This window comes from Gopherus flavomarginatus, chromosome 17, assembly GCF_025201925.1.
Source record: "Gopherus flavomarginatus isolate rGopFla2 chromosome 17, rGopFla2.mat.asm, whole genome shotgun sequence".
NCBI lineage: Eukaryota > Metazoa > Chordata > Testudines > Testudinidae > Gopherus > Gopherus flavomarginatus.
In genome coordinates, this window is record NC_066633.1 from 22752822 (window position 1) to 22776460 (window position 23639).

At 52.5% G+C, this 23639-nt stretch overlaps 1 protein-coding gene across 7 annotated transcripts in view; it reads right to left on the reverse strand.

Annotated features, from left to right (window-relative positions):
- The window catches only part of RGS3 (regulator of G protein signaling 3), a 212264-nt gene that overhangs the window by 48574 nt on the left and 140051 nt on the right, over positions 1 to 23639 (reverse strand). For 6 of the 7 annotated variants that reach the window (XM_050926322.1, XM_050926323.1, XM_050926324.1 and 3 more), the window contains one exon: positions 13886 to 14008. In XM_050926322.1, coding sequence (XP_050782279.1) covers positions 13886 to 14008 — 123 coding nt within the window. Of the gene's footprint in view, positions 1 to 2138; positions 2341 to 13885; positions 14009 to 23639 lie in introns of those variants that run through there. The other variant, XM_050926329.1, reaches the window with a different exon arrangement.

Sequence of the window (23639 nt, forward strand, 5' to 3'; positions counted from 1 at the left end):
TTGGGACAAATGGCGTCCCAGCCATACTCTAGTCGGGACGCAGGACAAACTCCTCAAAATCGGGACAGTCCCAATTTTATCGAGATGTGTGGTCACCCTACTGTCTATCCAGGCGCCATGTCTGACCCGCCCTGGGGCACACAGAGACTGCCAAGCTCAACTCCCTCAAACACCTTTCAGCCTATGCTACTTGGCTGCCAGCACACTGCCACTGCTCCACTTGCTCTGTCTGGCACAGGAGCTGCATGAGGCTGGGTGGGAAAGGTGTAGAGGTCACAGCGTTTAGTAGTGCAGCTCCCATAGGCAGGGCAGGATGCCGTGTCAGTGTGTTACAATACACTGCCATTGGGCAGCGATGCAGCGTCACGCCCTGAGCTTTATTCACGAGGTGCAGGTATGGCACCAGGAGAGCGCTGGGACAACAGCCAGTGCAGAGCGCAGCAAGGAAAAACAAGGACACAACCATCTTGAAGCAGGGAAGAGCCCCGAGCTCTCAGTGCAGCCGTGGTCAAAGGGACCTCACCCCATCACCGCACAGAATACAGGGAGCCAATACCATGCAAAAAGAACAAGGGCAGGGTCCACATCTGGCTAAGGACAAAGCTACTGAAAGCCTGGTGCTTGGCACGTGCCCTAAAGCCATGTTCCCAAAGCACGTCGCCGAGGTGCCTGCTCTTACAGAGCAGAAAGCTCTGGCACATGGAAGTGAAATGTCTTGCCCCAAGGCACACAGGAAATCCGTGAGAGTCAGGTCTCTGGCTCCCACCCTGCACGCTGCCCTCTCCACCCTCCAGCTCTCCGGTCAAGCCCCACCAGGACCCTGGGGTCCCAGTTAGTCTTGCAGAGGAGAGCAGGGCGCCCCCAAGGCTCCTGTACTGCCTCGTTTCCTCGTCACCGTCAGAGCGCTGGCACCAGCTGCTGGGCTGCTCCCCAGAGTGGGCAAAGCAAACCCAGCCCATCATGTGGATTCTGCAGCCTGCTCCAACAGTCCTGTACCACCGGGACGTGCCCTGATGGGGAACCGAGCATGAGTTCATGCTGAAGTGCTGAATGGCTCTAGCAAATCCTGCTGCTCATAGCTGTACCCCACCCCAGCCCCTGTTCTGACAGTTAGACAGAGAGGTGGCTCATTAGCTTCCCATCCTTCAGGCAACCGAGCGGACAACATCCCACCCTCCTCTTGCTCCTGGGAATAATCCCTCATCAAAACTGCTCATGCTGGGATACATACCAGCATCTGCCGCCACCTTCCCAGAGTACAGGAGAAAGGGGACAGGACACAGCTGAGGATGCTTGCAAGGCTTGGCCTAGGGACCCCTGTCCCGCTGTCCACAGCCACCCTGCTGTCTCCAGCGTCGAGCAGCTCCCTGGCACTGCCTGGCATTCGTGCACGTGAGAGAGTCACTGCCGCAGAAAGCGGGAGAGAGGCGGGGGACATCCCCGCTGGCAGCAGAGCCAGGCCAGTCTCATGCCGCTGCCTCACCAGCATGCTGGAAAGAACGAAGCATTGGCAAATATCTCAGAAGGGTCTCAGAGGGCAGCAAAAGGAGAGAGCTTCCGGGACCAGCCCTCCTTTGTGCGGCGAGCATTTCCCCTTCACTGGGAGGGCTGCACTTAAGCAGGATTTTATTGTCTTCATTAAATCACATCATTGGATTAAACCAGTCCAGCCTGTGCCAGAAACCAGCCAATTCAAATGATGCTCAGCGCTCCGGAGCAGCTCAGTCCCCCTGTGCGGCAGGCACCACTTTCTCCGGCTCGCTAGCACCAGCCCTTCCCAGGACTCATAGGAGCAAACCTGAGCTTTTAAAAATGCCTCCTTCAGAGCTGAAACGGAAAGGGCCGGAGACTGCTCCAGTCTCCATTAGGCTTCATTTCTTCCTGTGGCGAGAACAAGCCCACATATGGAGTGTGTGAGGGAGCAGTGCTGCTCCAGACGTGGACACAAGCTTGGCAGACAGTGCCAAGGAAACAGCACGGTCATTTGCCGGAGGGGAAAGAACGGGTTTCAGGACGACTTTAGAACCAGCCTAAAAAAACACACAAATGGAACTGGAGACAGAATTCTCCAGCCCCTGGCTGCTCCAGGATCTGTACAGCAGGCTGCATTCTCTCTCACAATGTACACCACAGCATACCTTGGGAATCAGCAAGAGCCAGCTGCGTCCAGCCCCAGCCAGTGTGTCCAAGCGATTCGGGGTGCACAGCCTGGCCATTCCAGGGCTCTGTCATTCACACGCCAAAGCTCAGCTCCACTTGCAGAACTTTGAGCTTTGCACTCTGAGCCTCGATAAGGGGGAAGGTGTAACAGGAACCGTCCCAGGAGCTTGCATCACGTCTGCAATCTGTCACTGAGCAGAGAAACCACGTGCCAGGGTTGCGTCACAACTTCTACACACCTGAGATCTGCTGGAGTTGGTTGATGGGGAGCAGGAGCAGAGGTGGGGGCCTGGTGAAGGGGGAATCAGGACCAGACGGGGGGGCCAGGTGAGGGGAGATCAAGTGAGCGGAGATGGGGTCCTGGGAGCTGAGGTGGGGCCAGGTGGAAGTGGAGTGGGTGAGTGGAGACAGGAGCCTGGCGAAGGGGGATCAGGAGCCAAGGCGGGGGCCAGGCGAAGGGGGATCGGGAGCTGAGGCAAGCCGGGGGGCAGGCAGGGAGTTATCTATTGGACATTCTCTGAGACTGTAAGGAGCTGAACTCCCTGTCCTGGATACCTGGGGCGCACAGGCTCCCCTGGCTGCTCCTCTCCATGACTGCACCATCCAAGCAGCTTGGTCTTTGTAGGGGACCAGGCTGTCCCATCCCCAGGGCTGCCCTGGTTTGGACCGTGCCCCATTACACACAGTTTGCTTGTGTTGACATTCCATGGACTAGCACTTGCCAAAGGGGCTGTAAATGGTGAGAGTGAGACATTGCCCTTCACAGCCACAGATCCAGCCTGCAAGGGGCTAGCACGGTCAGTGTCCCGAGGGCCTGGGCTGCCAGGAAGGGAACCAGTCAGTGCCAGTGATGGGAACTGGTGAGTCCAGCAGCGCTGAAGGTGGCACCATCTCTGCTGCCTAGAAGAAAGCACGGAATTACTCTGCCTCCTGCCATCCAGAGAGCTGCCTTTCCTCCCTGCTGGCCAGGAAGGTTTCTCGGGACCAGCAGAGATAGAGAACAGGGAAACGCACAGTCAGGCGTGGCCACTGGCCCCTGCCATGAGAGCTGATTTAGGAGCACAAAGAGAGGGTTAGAGGGGCCCACGAGGGTACCACAGGGTGACACTGTGGCTGTGCCCACCAGACTCTGGGCAGGCCAGACTCATGTCACCTCTTAAATGGGGCAAGTTCCAGGCTGCAGCGGGGGCGGCAGCAGCTGTGTGGCGGACCTACCCCTGCAGTGCTGCACGGGTCAGGCACTTTGCAGGACACACCCCCGCATGGTCAGCCGACCCGCTGCTTGGGCTCGGCCATAGTCTCTTTCTGTCTCTTGACTCTGGGTCCCCTACCAGAGCCCCCCACCCCGCGCACAACTCGAGGCGATCTCCTGGGTTTCTTTCTGAGTCTAACTATCTCCACGCCCTCGTGCACTGCCTGGGTCCTGCCCCCGGCTCTTGGATGGGAGCAGCCTTACAGGGCCTCTCGCCCATGTCAGGCTTGCAATAGCCATCTGCCCCCCCCAAAACAAGGGAGGGGGAGGGGAGGCCAAGCACTACTCTACTGGAGCTCACTGGCTGTCCCCAGCAGCCTCTCCTCTGGGCAAACTTCCTCCTTTCCAGTGGTGAGCTCCCCTGGTCCAGGTGCATATGTTCTGTAGGTGTGCTGAACTGGCGCTGCCTGAGCACCCCAACGCTCGGTAGCCTTTCTGCCTGTCCCATCACAACCTGCAGCCCCCTTCAGGCCCCACGGGCACACGCTGAGCTGGGCTCTGGACAAGCAGGAGGGTTTGGGATGCAGTTGATTCTCCTGTGGGGCTAGCTGATCAGGCTGCCCCTACCTGCTGGTCTGCTGCCGCTTGGCTGGAGTAGGGCCCTACCAAATTCACAGTCCATGCTGGTCAATTTCACAGTCATAGGATTTTAAATATTGTAAATTTCATGAGTTCAGCTATTTAAATCTGAAATTTCACAGTGTTCATAGAATCACAGGGTTGGAAGGGACCTCAGGAGGTATCGAGTCCCACCCCCTGCTCACACAGGGCGGGTGCAAGACTATTTCGTGCCCTCGGTGAAACTTCCACTTTGCATTCCTCCCTCCCCTGAGCCCTGTGGCAGCCCTCCGCCCTAAGGCGCCCCCCCCCAGGCAGCTCCCCACCCCATCCCTCCGCCCTAAGGCGCCCCCCCAGGCAGCTCCCCACCCCACCCCTCCGCCCTAAGGCGCCCCCCCAGGCAGCTCCCCACCTCATCCCTCTGCCCTTAGGTGCCCCCCCCAGGCAGCTCCCCACCCCTCCGCCCTAAGGCACCCCCCCCAGGCAGCTCCCCACCCCACCCCTCCGCCCTAAGGCGCCCCCCCCAGGCAGCTCCCCACCTCATCCCTCTGCCCTTAGGCGCCCCCCCCAGGCAGCTCCCCACCCCACCCCTCCGCCCTAAGGCAGCCCCCCCAGGCAGCTCCCCATCCCACCCCTCCGCCCTAAGGCGCCCCCGCCAGGCAGCTCCCCACCCCATCCCTCCGCCCTAAGGCGCCCCCGCCAGGCAGCTCCCCACCCCACCCCTCCGCTCTGAGGCACCCCCCACACAGCAGCTCCTCACCCCAGTTCACCCCTGCTCTGCCTGCTCCCCAAGCACGCTGTCGCCGCTCCACTTCTCCCACCTCCCAGGCTTGCGGCGCCAATCAGCTGTTTGGAGCCGCAAGCCTGGGAGGGAGAGAAGCAGAGCGAGACGGCGTGCTCAGGGGAGGAGGCGGAGCGGAGATGAGCTGGGGCGGGAAGCAGTTCCCCTGCAGGTCGCGACCCCCTTACTTGCTGCAGGAGGCCCTCCCCGCAGCCCCCTGCCCCAGCTCCCTTTGCCTAAATGCCGATGACGACCAGGGTGGCCGAAGATCCGGCTGCCGCGATCGCCACCAAAGGACCCGAAATGCCACCTCCCAAATGCTAGTGCCCTAGGCAACCGCCTAGGTCGCCTACTGGATTGCACCGGCCCTGTGCTCAAAGCAGGACCAATCCCCAACTAAATCATCCCAGCCAGGGCTTTGTCAAGCCTGACCTTAGAAACCTCTAAGGAAGGAGATTCCACCACCTCCCTAGGGAACCCATTCCAGTGCTTCACCACCCTCCTAGTGAAATAGTGTTTCCTAATATCCAACCTAAACCTCCCCCACTGCAACTTGAGACCATTACTCCTTGTTCTGTCATCGGGTACCACTGAGAACAGTCTAGATCCATCCTCTTTGGAACCCCCTTTCAGGTACTTGAAAGCAGCTATCAAATCCCCCCTCATTCTTCTCTTCTGCAGACTAAACAATCCCAGTTCCCTCAGCCTCTCCTCATAAGTCATGTGCTCCAGCCCCCTAATCATTTGTGTTGCCCTCCGCTGGACTCTTGCCAATTTTTCCACATCCTTCTTGTAGTATGAGGCCCAAAACTGGACACAGTACTCCAGATGAGGCCTCACCAACGTCAAATAGAGGGGAAAATTCACGTCCCTCCATCTGCTGGCAATGCCCCTACTTATACAGCCCAAAATGCCATTAGCCTTTTTGGCAACAAGGACACACTGTTGACTCATGTCCAAATTCTCGTCCACTGTAACCCCTAGGTCCTTTTCTGCAGAACTGCTGCCTAGCCACTCGGTCCCTAGTTCGTAACAGTGAATGGGGTTCTTCCGTCCTAAGTACAGGACTCTGCACTTGTCCTTGTTGAACCTCATCAGGTTTCTTTTGGCCCAATCCTCTAATTTGTCTAGGTCCCTCCGTATCCTATCCCTACCCTCCAGCATATCTACCACTCCTCCCACTTTAGTGTCATCTCAAACTTGCTGAGAGTGCAGTCCACACCATCCTCCAGATCATTAATGAAGATATTGAACAAAACCGGCCCCAGGACCGACCCTTGGGGCACTCCACTTAATATCGGCTGCCAACGAGACATGGAGCCATTGATCACTACCCGTTGAGCCCGACAATCTAGCCAGCTTTCTATCCACCTTATAGTCCATTCATCCAGCCCATACTTCTTTAATTTGCTGGCAAGAATACTGTGGGAGACCATATCAAAAGCTTTGCTAAAAAGTCAAGGGATAACACGTTCACTGCTTTCCCCTCATCCACAGACCCAGTTATCTCCTCATAGGAGGCAATTAGGTTAGTCAGGCATGACTTGCCCTTGGTGAATCCATGCTGACTGTTCCTGATCACTTTCCTCTCCTCTAAGTGCTTCAGAATTGATTCCTTGAGGACCTGTTCCATGATTTTTCCAGGGACTGAGATGAGGCTGACTGGCCTGTAGTTCCCCAGATCCTCCTCCTTCCCTTTTTTAAAGATGGGCACTACATTAGCCTTTTTCTAGTCATCCGGGTCCTCCCCTGATTGCCATGAGTTTTCAAAGATAATGGCCAATGGCTCTGCAATCACATCCGCCAACTCCTTTAGCACCCTTGGATGCAGTGCATCCGGCCCCATGGACTTGTGCTTGTCCAGGGCCGGTGCAAGGATGTTTTGCACCCTAGGCGAAACTTCCGCCTTGTGCCCCCCCGCCCTGAAGCATCCCCCACCTGGCAGCCCCCCCCCACCCTGAGGCACCTCCCAAGAGCCAGCCACCGCAATCACTGCTGAAGAAAATGGCGCCCTCCAAATCCCAGCACCCTAGGCGACCACGTAGTTCGCCTAAACGGTTGCACTGGCCCTGTGCTCCTCCAGTTTTTCTAAATAGTCCTGAACCACTTCTTTCTCCACAGAGGGCTGGTCACCTCCTCCCCATACTGTGCTGCCTAGTGCAGCAGTCTTTGTTGTAACTGTAGGGTCCTGACCCAAAAAGGAGCTGGGGGCGGGGGTTGCAAGGTTATTTTAGGATAGGAGGGGGGTTGTGGTACTGATGCTCTTACTTCTGTGCTGCTGCTGGCAACTTTGTTTTGATGGACAATGAAGAATTGATCACAGACCTAAAAATAAGCAATTACTTATTTTGACTTGATCGCATTTGTTATCTGCAAACCCAATACAGTTCAAACCCTTCCAGCTTTACTGTGAACCACTGATAACTACTGTCTGGGAACCGTTTTCCAACCAGTTTTGCACCCACCTTATAGTAGCTCCATCTAGCTTGTATTTCCCTAGTTTGTTTATGAGAAGATCATGCAAGACAGTATCGAAAGCCTTACTAAAGTCAAGATATGCCACGTTTATTGCTCCCCCGCCACTCCCCATCCACAAGGCTTGTTATTGTGTACCCTGTAAAAGAAAGTAGTTAGGTTGCTTTAACATGATTTGTTCTTGACAAATCCACGCTTATTACCTTCTAGGTGTTTGCAAATTGACTGCTTGAGAATTTCCTCCCTTATCTTTCTGGGCACTGAAATTTAGCTGACTGGTCTGTAATTCCCTGGGTTGTCCTAATTCGCCTTTTCATAGATTAGCATTAGATTTGCCCTCTTCCAGTCCTCTGGAATCTCTCCTGTTGTCCATGAGTTTCTGAAGATAATTGCTAATGGCTCATATATCTCCTCAGTTAGCTGCTTGAGTATTCTAGGATGCATTTATCAGGCCTTGCTGATTTGAAGATGTCTAATTTATCTATTTTTTTAACTTATTCTTTCCCTATTTTAGCCTCAACTCTACCTCATTTTTACTGGTGTTCACGGTTAGATGTCCAATCCCTACTAACCTTTTTGGTGAAAACTGAAACAAAAAAATAGTCATTTAGCACTGCTGCCATTTCCACATTTTCTGTTATTGTCTTTCCCCTTTGAAAGCACCAAGTATAATATATATACTTGGTGTTTTCAAGGGTCAGTTTTTCACAAAGCTGAAAACAATTAAAAGCCAAATCAGCTGGAAGGATGAATTTAAACAGAAAAACATGAATGATAATTGGGACTCACTTAAGAACACTTTACTAGATGCCCAAAAAGCCACAACTGAGAAAGAAGGCCTCATTGGTTAAAATCAACAACCTGGCTTAGAGGGGAAATGAAGGCAACTATAAATAATAACAACAACAAAAAATAGATAACAAATGGAAGAAGGGGAAATTGATAGCAATGAATATAAATCAGATGCCAGAACTGCAGCAGACTGATCAGGGAAGCAAAAGGACACAAGAAGCCCTCTATGGCCAGCAGAGTTAAGAACAATAAGAAGGAATTATTTAAGCATACTAGGATCAGAAAGAATCCTAGTAACAGTATTGGTCCATTACTAGATGGAAATGGTAGAATTGTCAATAAAAAATGCAGAAGAGGCAGAAGTGTTCAATAACTATTTCTGTTCTGCATTTGGGGGGGACCATATGATGTACTCATATCGTATGACTACATAAGTATAAAACACTTTCCATTCCAACTGTAAGTGAGGAGGATGTTAAACAGCAGCTATGAAAGTTATATGCAGTGTTGTTGTAGCTGTGTTGGTCCCAGGATATTAAAGAGACAAGATAAGTGAGGTAATACTGAACAAACTTCTGTTGGTGAGAAAGAAAAGCTTTGTGTGTAAGCTCGAAACTTGTTTCTCTCACCAACATGAGTTGATCCAATAAAAGATATTACCTCACCCATCTTGTCGCTAAATTTAAACACTTTTAAATCAGCAAGTCTGGATAACTTGCATTCAGCAGTTTTAAAAAGAGTTGGCTGAGGAGCTTGCTGGACTATGAATTTTGATTTTCAATAACTGTTGAAACACTGGGGAAATTCTAGAAGAAAGCTAATGTTGTGCCACTGTTTAAACAGGATAAACTAGATAGTTAAAAGGCCTGTCAGCCTGACATTGATCCCAGACAAAATAATGGAGCTGCTGATACAAGACTTAATTAATAAAGCATTAAATTAATACCAATCACATGGGTTTATGGAAATCAGATCCTGTCACACTAACCTGACATTTTTTTTTATCAGATTACAAGTTGGGTGGATAAAGGGAATAGTGTTGATGCAATATACTTATACTGCTGTAAGACGTTTGACTACCGCGGTACCACACGTATTTTGATTAAGAAACTAGAATAATACAAAATCAACATGGCACACATTAAATGGATTTAAAACTGGCTAACTGATAGGTCTCAAAATGTAAGTGTAAACAGGCAATCATCTTCAAGCGGTGTGTTTCTAGTGAGGTCCTACAGGGATTGGTTGGCTCTATGCTATTAACATTTTTATCAATGGCACGGAAGAAAATAATAAAATCACTGATAAAGTTTACAGAGGACACAAAGACTGGGGGAGTGGTAAATAAAGAGGAGGACAGGTCACTCGCTTGGTGAGCTGAGCGCAAGTAAGCATCATGCTTTTCAGTACGGCCAAACTTTAAGTCATACGTCTAGGAACAAAAGGTAGGCCATTCTGACAGTATGGGAAACTTCCTTACACTAACCTGGGACAATATAGGCCGTACTTACTCTATCCTGGGAAGAAGTGGCTCTCAGAAGGGATAAGGGGTCATCGTGGAGAATCAGCTGAACATGAATCCCCAGTGCAATGCTCTGGGCCAAAGGGGCTAATGCCATCCTTGGATGCATGAAGAGGGGAATCTCGAGTAAGAGAAGGGAGGTGATTTTACCTCTATCTTTGGCACTAGTGTGACCACTGCTACAGCATGTTCATACAACCATTAAAAAGCTCACACATGTCACTCGGGGATTGCATCACGCAACACCCTTCTCCTGAAACAAAGACCCTCCACAACTATTCAACCTGCCCCATGTCTCAGTGCAGTAGGGAGCGTGGGCCCTGGATTCTCTGAGCTGAGATGCACTGCCCATAGCTTAGTCCCCAGTCTGCATGGGAGACGGTTGCTGTCATCTGCAGTCCTACAGCCCAAGGTCAGAACTACCCTCAGGAGACACTGTCCTGCCAATCGAGGTGACCTTGAAGTGGCTTTTTACATCACATGTGACCAAGCTTTCCAACCACCCACGGTCTCACCACTGGTCCACATAGGCAGCTGCAGCACAGGAGGCTGCCAAAAGCAGGAGGGGCAGCATGGCCTGCACCAAGTGTGCCAGCCTCACATGGGCAGCCCAGGTGTGCTGTGCAGCTGCCCAGCTGTGCCTCAGCTGACTGCAAGCCACCCCACTTCCCACTCCCACAACCCTGCTGCAAGTGGCCCTCTCAGCTGCCAGCACTAAAACAAAAAGCAGAAGAGTCCTAGCAGCAAGATAGAAGGCTGAGGACTCTGCCTCACGAACCCCTGCTGCTCCCTCCAAACCTTCTCTATGGGAGGGACCGGGGTTGGATCAGGAGCCAATACCAGCTGTACCCCACTGACAGGCTCTCTACCAGCACAGTACATGAAGTGCAGATTTCCACTGCAGTTAGCATGCCGGGAAATACCAGAGTCCACACACATCTGGAAGCGGATGCTATTTGGCTAGAAAATTCGATGTACTCCAGCCATAAAGGAGGGACTGGGCCCAAAGAGCCAGGAGCACCAGGAGTCAGTGCTAATGCCTAATGGGAGTGCCTGTGTAACCCCCACACCTCTGGGGTGTGGTGTTCTGGCCCATGTAGTGGCACTGAGACCACTTAGGGAGCAATTAATAAGTCTGCTCTACAGCCTTAGGTAACAGGCAGCTGGCTTTTAGCTCATGTGGTAGAGGCTTGTGCACTAAGCTCCAGAGGTCCCCAGTTCAATCCTGCCCACTGCCGCTGGGGTCTGCAAGGAATGAAGATAGGCAGGGGTAAGGTGGGGGTCTGGCAGATACAGGTTAGAATCTCATCTTTGTTCCAGCAGCACAAAGAAGCCAGAAAGCTGCTGGATCTCCCCAGCTGGTCTGCTTGGGTGTGTCAGGGCAGGACAGAGGTGGCACTTCAGTTACTCTGGCCCCATGGCCAGAGTCAGTCAGAGGAGACTAGAAGAGCCCCAGGCTACTCTCATTTGTGCTAGGGCTGATCCCAGAATCAGAGCTCAGTGGTGTCACCTCCTCCCGCCATGCCCAGGGTGTTCTCCCAGCAGAGAAGGCAGCCCGTGGGCTCTAGGTCTGAAGCAATTCCCTGGGTGCCACAGGGCAAGCCGCCTGCCCTTTCTGTGCCTCAGTTCATTTAATAAAATAGCACCAACAGTGTCTTCAGCTGCAACATTCTCATCATGTCCCAGCCTCCTCCTCGCCTGCTGCCTCTGAGCCAGTGGGAACAATACACAGCACTGTGGAAGAGACAATCCCCACTGACCCCGGGACTGCATGAGCATATTCCAATGGGTTTGGCAAGGAATTTACTTGGCATTTAGTCCACCCATTCCGAAGCCATGGGAGATGGCGAGAGGTGGCCAGTCCATATTCTGAGCACCAGCTCCCCAGCACCAGCTCTGCCAGCTGCAGGACAGACACACAAGACCTTGCAGCTTCCTCTGTGATTGGACTCAACAAAGAGCCTCTTTTATGAGATCGGTTCATTCTCAGGGCACAAAAGCCGCCACCATCACTCCCCTGATTTGGACTCACTGCAAATGCTGACTCTAGAGGAATCCCCTGATGAATCTTAGAGCCAAGCCAGACTGAGCAGAGCTTTTTGAGGGAAATGATTTGAACACTGGCTCTAGAACTGTTGACAGGATCCCTGCTGACTCAGCACATAAACCACAGAAAATCCTTACACCTTGGCTAAGATCAGTGACCGATTCATCTCATCTGAGTGCTGTCAGGTGAGTTCTTGCACAGCCCCTAGCTGTGTGTATCCCCCTGCACAGCCAAAGCCCTCAGTGCCAGAGCAAACTGCCTGTGTCATCAGCACTCAGAGGCCAGATCACACAACCCACTGGCACTTCAGTATAAGAGCTCCTGCCAGGGTTCCTGTTGGCATTTAGTCTCTCAGATCATTTCCTCTACCCTATTCCCAGGAACGGCACCTGCTCCAGTCCTTTCCGCACAGACTCAGCCTCACTCTTCCCCTGGTCTGAGGAATGACGCAAACACCAGACTATGCACAGCTAGGATCTAAAGTCTTCCCTAGGAACACTGGTTACACAGGCACACCCTATCATTGTGCTGAGCTCTGCAATGGTGGAAGGGACTGTATGGGATCAGGGGATGCCCCATAGCTTGCATGCCCTAGCCACGGACATGGTGTTTGAAGATGAAAGGAGGAAAAGGACTGAAAACGGGCCAAGCCTCCCGAATCACCCACAAACCCGTTGGCACATCAGGAAGTGGAGCTGCACCACTCGTCCCTGCTGAGACCTCAGCTGGGCTGCTCAGGTTCACACATTGTCCTGGCAATAGCCTACCCTGCAATACCACAAACACACGGCAGGTCTCGTTCCAAGTAGGGGTCAGCTAAGCCCCACGGGATGGATGGATACAGAGCCCTGTCATCTGACGGAGGAGGGGAAGGCCATTAGCTGACCCCAGGTTATTTACATTTCCTGGGGGGTTAGTTACTAATCGGGGGTCTCAGACTTGTTTGTTGTTGCCTCACAAAGCTATTCCAGCTCCTTTGAAATCCGAGGGAGACGGCGTCTAGAAGCTCTGTCTCCTGCAGAGTCAGTTTGTGCTGACCCAGTTTGGGACGCTGCAAAGTAAATGCCACATTCTCTCTGCACATGAGTCAGGCAGGCAGCTGAGACCTTCTGTCCCTCAGCACTCACCTTGTGTCTGCAAACGCAGCACGAATGAGAGCCTCAGGCTGCGCCGCTAGCAAGGCCGAACATGAGCTGGCCAGGGGTGTCTGGGCAAAGCTTTAACTGTTCTCCCGGGCAAAGCTTTAACTCTTCTCCCAGCACTGCTCTAGGAGCGGTGCAGCTCCACTAGCAGAGCCACGGGGACACGCTTGTGTGGACAGGACCCAGGTATTCCCCCCACCACGGCATCTCTAGGGGTTTAGACTGAGCTCCTCTGTACGAGCACTGCCACCGTGGCCAGCTGCTCAAGTCCTCAGCAGGGCTGAGTGAATGGCTGCGAGCCCCTGATGGTAGAAATACCAGACAACCCCTCTTTGCTCCCACTGAAACCGGGGAGTGAGCCCAGCTCCTGAGAGAAGCCAGGGCCCCAGCACGGAAAGCCCCTGGCACTAGAAGGCCCTTTGCTGGCAGGTTCAGCAGTGCCCAAGGAGACCTGGGGTCTCTTGCCAGAGCAGGGACTGGACACGTTAGCAGCTTCCCACACTCTGCTCCTTCTCCGCACGGAGCACTCCAGGCTCCCTGGCTCACAAGACAACTGAATCTCTTTAATGCAGGAGAGCAGGTGTTGCCACCTCAATGTGTAGGATAAACAGGGCCTCTCCGTGCCACGACACCAGGCCGCCGGGGCCAGCCTGAGGCCACCCTGCTGGGGAAAGCAGGCCGGGTCCCTGCAGTGCAGCTATGCAGGGCCCTCCTGGCTCTGGCCTTTCAATAGGGCCCAGAGTTCACAGCCTGAACCTTGTGTGCATTGCCAGGCGCTGCTTCCCTCTGTGATCATCCCTGCCCTGCAGCCAGGTATTATCTCTGGGGACAGTCCGTGTGCTGGAGTTGTGCAGCCTCCGCTCTCCAAATACATACCCAGGGAGCATGGAAAGGGGCCAGTTTGCCAAAGTCTGGCTCAGCTTGGGTCAGTGGCTGTAAATCCAGTGACACGCTCTCCAGTGCAGTCTCGGAAGCTGCAGTCCCAGCAGCCCCTTGATGTGAGCTGGCAGCACCCCTGGCTCAAGCTGGTTTTTGAGAGAGTGGGTCCTTGCAGGAATGTGAGATGAGCAAAGCCCCTGTGACAGGGAAGGCCCCAGCCCTGTGGTGCCAGGAGGGTGCCCTGTCTGCCCAGCTGGCCAGCCCACCAGCTCCTTACCTTGTTCTCAGCAGGAGCCGCTGCCGGATGCTGCTGCTTAGTGATGTTCTCAGCCAGACACCAGCAGATCCTCTTCTTCTGCTCCTGGGAGTAAGCCTCCAAACTTAATAAGCACTCCGACTTCTGACGTAAAGGAAACACAGGCAGAGAGCGAGGTCATTAGCGGCATGTCACAGGGCCCTGGCTTTGTTTGCAAAGTACAAGCTTCCCAAACCCCACCTCCGATGAATGTAAGTACGAGTGGAGAGCTCGCTCTGAGTAAGTGCCCATCACTTCAGGCACTAAGGAGCCAGGAGAGAGCAAAACAAAGGGTAAGATCAGTTCGGAAGTGACACGCTGGCTGTAATGCGGAGCAATGGAGTTTCTGGTGCCAATAAGTGGGAGCTGGGTGGTGAGAGCTGGACAGAATGTCGGCAATATTGCATCACGTGACACCACAACGCAAATGTGGCTACTGAGCTAATTCAGAGGATGGAAATTGCTCTTTGCTGTATGCAAACAGCTCGAGACTCCAGAGCCTGCACAACGAAAGCAGCCAAGCCAAGCTGTGCAGGGCCAGGGCCAATCGAGGGGGAAGCGGGAACCATCAGTCCTGCACAAGGGGCCCGGGTGGCACAGCAGCTTGGCTTAGGGGCAGGGGCAGCAGGTCCATGCACACAGCGCGCTGTATCTGTGATCGGGCAAAGTCTGCATGAGAGATTGGGCGTGATGCTTCCTGGAAGTACCCAGGATTGTGAGGCACCTTGCTGCGCCCCACCCTCAGCATGGCAGAGCCTTGTCTGTGCCTGCCTGGGGTCAGCTCCTGACTACACCAGCCACGGGCAACACAAGCCCGACCCTATCAGCCTACGCAGGCCCTGCTGTCCCTGGGCAGGCACATCCCACCCTCCAAGCATGGCCCTGGAGTGCCTGGCCCCTGCTCTGCTGGAGACACAGAATTCACAGATCTGCTGGTCCCAAAGGGACAGTGCCCCCAGCTTCCCCGGTACACCTCAGGATCCTGCTCCCCTCCACTCACAGCACATAGGTACATTTCAGTGAAAACAGGCACACGGTTCCAGAACACAGGACAGAGAAGTAGCAAGTAGAATTAACAGAAACAAATGGTTACATATAAACTAAAATCACAAGAGCTTTCTAGAGCCTGAACTAACAAGCCATTCTCTGGTCTCAGAAAGGTTAGCTCCCCCAGACCACCTCACCCAGCATTGAACAACCAGACCGGCTGTGACATCAGACAACCAGCTGGCCGCTTGTCCCCAGGTGACGATGTCCCTCTGCACTCCAGACTGTTCCAACTTTCTGCCCTTATTGTCTTCACTTGCACCCTCTGCTGCTTGTGTTCTCCAGGAGAGGGAGGCTCTGTAATCTCTTCATTGATTAGCATTTTGCTCAGACTGTAAATAGGCGGCCATGGGTGAAGTATACAATACTCAATTTAACATACAGTCAGACTGATAGTTAAGTGTTTCCTGCCTGAAAGAAACTTATTTATCACCTTCTGGTGACCACCTCCAACTCACAGCCCTTAAGAGCACAGATACATAACTCCTTATTATATGTTCCACTCACACTGGCTATGGTGACCAGTTTGACAACAGAGACCTCACACGATGCCCTTGGCAAGTTATGATGTAGAGATCAGACCAAGGGGATTGCTGTAACCCTTACGCACCCCTGTTCCTTTTCCAGTGGGCACCAAGAGGTCTCTGGGTCACATGGGGAAGAGCCACCAGGAACAGCATGTGCTGATGAAAAGAAATGATGGAACTCATCCTAAGCTTCATGGGCATCTGCCTGGCGCACCCCCATCCTAGAACATATTTCAGCCTCTCCCATCTGCTGTGACTCCTCAGTGACATGTGACTTTGTAATATGTGCGTGGGAACAAACTGCTCTGCTCTCCCTTGGCCTATTCCCTGGGTCAGGTCTCACCCCAGGAGCTGGTGAAACCCTCCTGCACATCCCCAACAGGAAACATCTTCCGGCCTCTGAACTGCCACCCTCTCACCCCAAAAGTTACATGCTAAGCAGCTACGTGGGGTCTGCTTGGATCCTGGCAGATCTCCCTTCACATATGGCCTAGAAGGACCTGCAGCTGGATGATTTCAGGCTGTGGTTAATTTTGCAAAACAGGATTTTAAGAGTGACCTGCAAGTAATAAAATGCTGGTCATAGGCCTTTTAAATTCCTTATGAGGCATAAAAAAAGCCTGACTGTGTTTTTTGCCTAATGGGTTTTTCTATCAGAAAGGTGAGGTCTTAGCTTTTCTGTTTTACTGGAAGGCTCTGTGGGCAATTTGGGAACTTGGAGGTTTGTGACATCACAGACAGTATGCAGCTGGGAGGGGAAATTCTTTTTAGTCAGATTGTTTAAATGCTCCTGGGGGAATTCTGTACCACTGCACGCATACAGAATTCATGTTCCCCACAGATTTCTTTGCTTCCCCACAGAAAAATGACTTCTGATGGGGAAGCAAAGGGAAGCCATAAGAGTGGTCACGAGCCCCTCCCCGGCAGCACGGACAGCAGTTTGGGCGACAGGAGCAGCTAGCAGAGAAGTAAATTACCACCAAAAGTGGGGGCTCGACTGCCATGCATGAGAGAGAGACAGAGAGAGAGAGAGAGAGAGAGAGGGAGACACACACACACACACACACACACACACACACACTCTGTCCCTCTTGCTCACTATTGTGGCATGCTCAGTGTGGAGGGGCAGGGCTTCGAGGTATTTCCGAGGAGGCAAGCGTGCGGCAGGCTCTGTCTCCTAAGGCAGAGCAGAATGTAGCAGCCTGCCTGCTTAGTGAATTGTTCCCATTGTGCTTAGTGAATTTCCCCAGGAGTATAAAACAGGTGTTAAAGTTGTATGGCTCCTTTACATTGCCATTGTGCTGTAAAGGACAGTATGGCTTATAAATGCATATGGTGCTTCAGTGATTAGAACTGATCTAAATTTTTGGACTAAAACATTTTCCTGTCACAATGTGCTCCATGAACTGCTTGCAACTGACCTTTCTGGAGATGGTCAGTAGCCAATATAAATTGTGAATTTGATTCTCCAGCCTTCACTTGCTCTTCAGTTGCCTATGATGTAACACTGAGCATACGGCTGCATATATTTGTTGACAAATAACTAGATATAAAGAGTAAAACCTAGCTACATTACTCTTAGAAAGAGGGGGGTTGGAGATTTCCTCCAATACTCCCCACTCCCATTCTCCATCCATTGTATTGTAGTTTAAATAAATTGCCAAAATAATTGAAACCAGCATGATTCTATTCACTATTTTGACAAATAAAATATGCAGAATGTTTAAATATTGTGCAAATAATTTTTATGTTTTTAGCACAGAATTCCCCCATGAGTATGTCAAACGCTCTAATTTTTGTTTGATTTTTAAAACTCATTTAATTCATATGCACTACAAACTGTTGGGAGAAAAGCTCATTGAGTTAAAGAGCAACACCTCTATTTTAACTAAGAAAAAGCCCCCGTTCTAGTTTTCTCCTCCTCCAAGGGGACCACCAGAAAACACAGGGAAGACCTGATATAAAAACAAGTGAGGTTTTGAGGCCTCCTTGGGCCTTCTAATCCCTCATCATAAGAAAATAAAAGCACAAAACCAATAACTCCTGTCAAGCTGCCTACAGTGACTTGAGATTGTGAGTATCAGCATCACGGCAGGCTGTGAAGAACCAGGGCACAAACCCTGAAAGTTTTATACTTAGATTTCATCAACCAATTATCAAGTGCAGATCTCACACCAATGACAACACTTGTAGCCAATCCTATGATAAACTAGACACAGATTTATTAATAGGAAAAGGAAATGAGAGTTATTTACAAGGTTAAATGTTAAGTTTCAAAAGATAAGAGAAACTTCTATAACAAGCAAGCTCTATATGACCTTTAGGGCTAATCCAGGCTAAGCACTGCAGACCTCTTGCTTGTGCCTACAAACTGTCTCCCCAGAGTCCAAGCAGCAGAGAGAAGATCAGTTCCTTCTTGTCAGCGGCTTTTATTCCCCTCCTCCCATGTGCTCTGAGCTGCAAACTGATGGGAGGAGTCCATTTGCATGACTCATCTTCATGGGGGAAATTAGAGAACAACAAAGTATGTTATCCTCTTTAATATCCCACAATAGTCCATCTGGTGTCAATGGACCTTCTCGGTTGGGCAGGACTTTCTGTTAGAAACCAGCAATTCACATTAGTTAATGTCTCTCTCCTGTCTGGTGATTTATACAGTTACAGAAGCTCACAACACAAATGCTCAAATGTTACCTTACTATATGGGGTACAAATGCTATAAGTGAGATTAATGCCGGCAGCCACTCACAAGCATTCAATAAAGTCTAAACCCTAAACACATTCCTATCATTCTAATACCTGCTTTAAGAATCCTAACACACAGGCAAGCCAGACTAGCTCCAGCTAGGTATTTGTCCATGTTCGGATGAGACAGGGGCCCTGGCGTGAGCTAGCCCCTGATCTGCCAGCATCACAGTCCCATTTGCAAGTTACTTTTAAAAGCATCATTTGTGGCTTCAGCTATCACAGGGGCAGTAAAAGCTGCAAGAGTTCACTCAGGCTGTGAAACCTGGAGGGCTGTCAGCTGCTGGGCTGGGCATTGGGAATAATGTTTATTGACACTGTCAGCTTCAATTCTCTTTGGGTGAAGGGGGGATTTCCAACATGCCTAAGAGAGTTGAGTGCACAGTTCCCAGTGACAGTCACTGGGGGCCTAAGTCCCTTTCTGTGTATTTTTAATAAGGCCAAATTGTCAATGAGTTGGGAGCTGGAGGGGGCATTTCGACACACTCCATAAACCAGACCAGTCCTCTTTGGCCGGGGAAATGCCAGAATTCCCTTGCCTGCTTCTTCCCATTCTGCCCAGAGGCGTCCTGTCCTGATGGTCCCAGCCCCACCCTCCCTGTCACTGAAGTCTACCAGTGCTGTTCTGAACATCTGCTAGAGTGAGAGTGACACAATGCCCCTTCCCTTGCCCAGCACGCCCAGCCTCCGCCATCCTGCAGTGCGCAGGCCCAAATTCCAATCAGGTAGATCAATCTGATATTCACTATACCAGGCTGATACACAATCTTTGGAGATTTCTGAAATAAGATGAGTGCCAGTCCCAAAATCCCGGCATGGAGCGAGACTCTACCCTGCCCTCTGGGGTCTGCAGCAGCGGAAGTGACTGATTTCAAAGAAATCAATAGAGCCTAATAGGTGTAAGTGTAGCTAGGGGGAGTCATGTGACTGCCCAGATACTGTAACTAATGCATCTTCCACAGTCTATACAGAGCTTCAGCAATTCCCCTGGAGCAAGGCTTAGAGATTCCAAGTACATTTCATCTCCACTTTACTGAGAGCGATTCAGGGCTCACCTAATCCCACGCTACAGCCCCTTGCTAATTAGATGATAGCTAGGCTTGGCAGAATTCAATTGCTTTTGTATAATCAGACAGACAATATCAAGGTTTATTTTTAAGCTTTTTATTATTTTAATTGATTTCAATTTTCACAGCTGCAGGAAATTATGGGGGTGCCAGAAAATGCCAGACAACAATAATTTAGAGAATGGTGGGTGCTGGGATTCAAGAAGTTAAAGCTAAGAACAAATTGACAACATGACATGTCAAAATACATCAAATAAATATTCTTAAATCAAACTCTAGTAAGTTCTCAAGCAGCACTTTTCCTCACTTTGCCAGTCTGTCAATGTTAGATATTATTGATGGAAATATTTTTTCATCGGTTTGAGTGTGTGCAGTGAAAATCAATCAAGCACCAACACCCCCCTCTGAAAATCAGCCCGTTTGCACAGCAGACGGCAGAGGGCAGATACATGAGAGGTTAACCATAAGCCAATCTGCTCACACACAGTGCTTCTCCCCTCAGCTAGTTCCCTGCCTGTGTGTTGAGGCCCATGAGCATTGCCAGACTGGGTCAAGCTCAGTGCCCACCTAGCTGGTATCCCAGTGTGGAACAGCAGCAGACGCACAGACAGCGTCTGCTCAGATGAACACAATATTGTCCTCCACTTTAAGAACCTTCCTAATCAGGGACCCCCAGGTCTCCATTCCTCAGGCAGCAGTACCCTGGGGGCTTCTCCCAGGGCTTCCAACTCATACCCAGCAGGTACCTGCGAGGAATCTGGAACCCCAGAAGCCCCCGACTCAGTCTGGGACCCTCGGATGTAGTGGGCAGGCAGAATGTACAGCAGCCAGCTGATCCCACCTCCCCTCTGCACTGAAATGCAGCCCAGACAAGCACACTGCACAGAGACCGCCTGTGAGTTCAGGCAACCAGCCGCCCTGCAATTGTTTCCATTCAGGGAGCTGCTGCTTCCCCTGCCAATGTTTGCAAAGAGAAAACGTGGTTTAATCTCGCAGTGCTGGGGAAGGAGGATGCAGATGGTGGGAGAGGGACATTTGCAACCAGATAAAGTGCCTGACAGGAGCACTGCCAGCCGCGTTCTAACTGGCTGTTTACATGGAGGTTTCGAAAAACATGTTATTGCAGGTGCTCAGGGTGGGCCGATGTGGGACACTCCCTCGTGTGAGGCTGACACACGCAGGGCAGGGCTGGCCACCAAGCTGGGGAGCCACCAGGAGTCAGACCATTCCTCTTGGGCTCAGGGGACCCCAGAGTGGACACAGGCACCAGAGGCGGCTCCGTGTTTTTTGCTGCCCCAAGCATGGCCGTCGAGTGGCCTTTGCTGGTTACGCAAATTCGACGGCGTTTCTGCGGGTGATCTGCCAAATCTGCGATTGGCGGACCTCCCGCAGGCGCGCAGCTGAAGCCTGCCTGACTGCCCCCCGCGGCTTGCTGCTCCAGGCACGCCCTTGCTGCGCTGGTGCCTGGAGCCGCCCCAACAGGCACCATTTGGATAAGCAGCCAAAATCTCAGACCTTTAGGAGCCCTGCCCACAGCCTGGCCCAGCCCTCTCTGGGGCAGTGAGGCCAGTTAACCCCGCATAGGCATCAGAGCCTCACTCCCTGCTTACTGGGGAGGAGGGCAGGATTGCATGAAGGCCTCGAATACACTAAGCAGTGGGAACAGGGGTCAGGTTGTGGTATCCAATGGCACTGGGGCGGGAGGGCATGCTGGAGACCTGCACTGAGCTAGGGCAATGGGCCCCGGACCCTGCTGCAGACTCAGGCACTCTTCTCTGCCTTGGCAATACTCAGGGGCCGGTGGGCCCCATCCCAATATTGTCCCCACCTGTCTTACAAACAGTGAGCTACCTGAGGCAGATCATAGCTCTTTTTCTGTGTTACGCACCCCCAGCACATGGGCTCCGGGTGTGTGACTGGGGCTATACAAACAACAAACAGGGACAACAAATAACAACCACCGCGTGAGGCGAGCAGGTCTTTTTGAAAAGAAATCTTTAGAGTCTGTCCGCAGTGGGGCCATTCCCCTCTCCCTGCCGGTACCCTGGCCCCACTGCTCCTGCCCCAGGTGACGCTGAGAAGGCTGTTTACAGAGCTCCCCCACACAGAGGGAAAAGGATGCTCCTTGGAGATGCTGCTGCAAAGGGAAGCAAGCACAGAGAGCCTGGCCCGCCTCCCTCCCCGCTGCCCACTCACACCCGCCACAGATGGATTCTGCTACTCCAGTAAAGCTGGGCTCTGTGGATGGGCTTGGATCAGCCAGATCGACCTGGGCCTGAGCCAGGACAGAGAGGAACGGTCGCTAGCCCAAATCACCCCACTTCTCTGCTGTGGGCAGTGGGGAATGAGAAGCCTGGGGGGTGCTGCACCCTGCACTATCTGTTCCCTCTGGCATAGATTCTCTGTGGCTGGCTGGCCACAGCTGCAGCGCCAGTAACAAAGAACGGGAAATGCAGCCGGGGAAGGAGTGCCTCTCCGCTGCTCACACAGTAGCGATCTCAATCAGCTCTGTCTTCACTGAGCAAAGGTCGTGCTCCCTCATGCTTCCGAGACCTACTGCCCCAGAGCAGCAAAACTGGCATGGAGTGGAAGTGCCAGAGCAACTTCCCCCATATACCAGTGGGGCCCAGCCAGGGGACTGAGATCTGGGACCAAAGACAGAGGGATGTAGCCTGGCCACTGCCCTGAAGGGCACCTAGGAACACAATCCCAGAATAGTAGGCCCCCACCTGTCAGCACACCTCAATTCTGCTCAGCTCCAGCACTCTGAGAGGTTCCTAAGGTTTGACTCCAATTTTACCAGCTGTTCAAGACAAGGAACCAGCTTTCCCAAGGCCGCAAAGCATTGAGGCATTCAGCCCTGGACTGAGACCAAGGCAGTCTCCCAGCTCTCGGATGTGGACTCTAGATCATGGGGCTGGGGCAGGTGTTCCCGTAGTAACCCAACGAGCCCTGAACACATCCGGTCAGCCAGACGAGGGCCACAGCCTGCAGGTTTGTTCCTGGCCAGCTGTCCGGCCTGCTGGGACCACACTGCTTGCACGAGCTGTGAACAGTAAGTTGGTCTGGGCAGAGGCTGCTGCTTTTTCCTGTTATCTAGCGTGCTGGGCAAAGGCATTATACTCAGCAAATAAATAGCTAGTGACAGCAATGACCCTTGCTCCAATGCGTCCATAGACCTGCACTCAGGGCCCCAGTGCTGATAGTAGGAACTGGACTCTGAATACAAAGTGATTTCACTGTGAACAGGGGCAGCTCTAGCTTTTTTGTCGCCCCAAGCACGGCAGGCAGGCTGCCTTTGGCGGCACGCCTGCGGGAGGTTCCCAGTCCCGTGGCTTCAGTGGCTTGCCTGCGGGAGGTCCGTCAGTCCCGTGGCTTCAGCGGTGCGCCTGCAGGAGGTCCGCCAGTCCCGCGACTTTGGCGGCTTGCCTGTGGGAGGTCCCCGGTCCCACAGCTTTGGCGTACCCGGTGCTGAATTGCCACCGAATCTGTGGGACCAGTGGACCTCCCGCAGGTGCGCCCCTGAAGGCTGCCTGACTGCCACCCTCGCAGGGCGCCCCCCATGGCTTGCCACCCCAGGAACACGCTTGGAGCACTGGTGCCTGGAGCCGCCACTGACGGTGAACCATTTCCAGGTACTGTTCAAATGCAAACCAGTGCAGGGCTGACCAAAAGGCAGCATCTTCTGGAGGCTGTGTTGGGGCAGGAACCCTGTGGATCAAAATCACCACCAGCTGGCACTTGCTGGGCTCCCTGGCTGGACTCTCTGCAGACAGGCCGCGGTGGTGCTGCACCTGGGGGAGGTGTGCCATGCTTTGGGGGAAGTGTGAGCAGTTTGCACTGCTGCTGCCTGTGCTGGGCTGAGAGGATCTGCCTCCCTTACCGCCTTTTCCTCTTGTGACATCCGGGAAAGACCTTGGGGGGAGAGATTTTTCTCTGCCCCTTTCCTCCCCACAGCCACCTGTAAGCATGGAGGGTGTGATGTGTTCCTGGAGCGAGGATAATGTAGTGAGACCAGGTCACCATTCATTCTGGAGGGCTGGCCCCTGATCACTGGGGGAAGGGAGCCCCCAGTGCTTGATTTGTGCCAGGGCAGAGCCCCGGCACCTCTGGACTTGCCATATCAGTTATAAAAGTAAAACAATCGCTTGAGCCCCGGCACCTCTTTTATTACAAATTAAGCATTGGGAGCCCCACCTTGGCTAGCTAGTCTCCCCCGGCATCATTCAGCCCCTGCTGCCCTGATGAATGCAGCTGCCATGGAAGATCATGAGCAGTGCCCCTGCGGGCGAGTTCTTGAGGGCTCCGGATTCCAGGACGTCTCACTGGACGGCAGGCAGTACTGGGAGC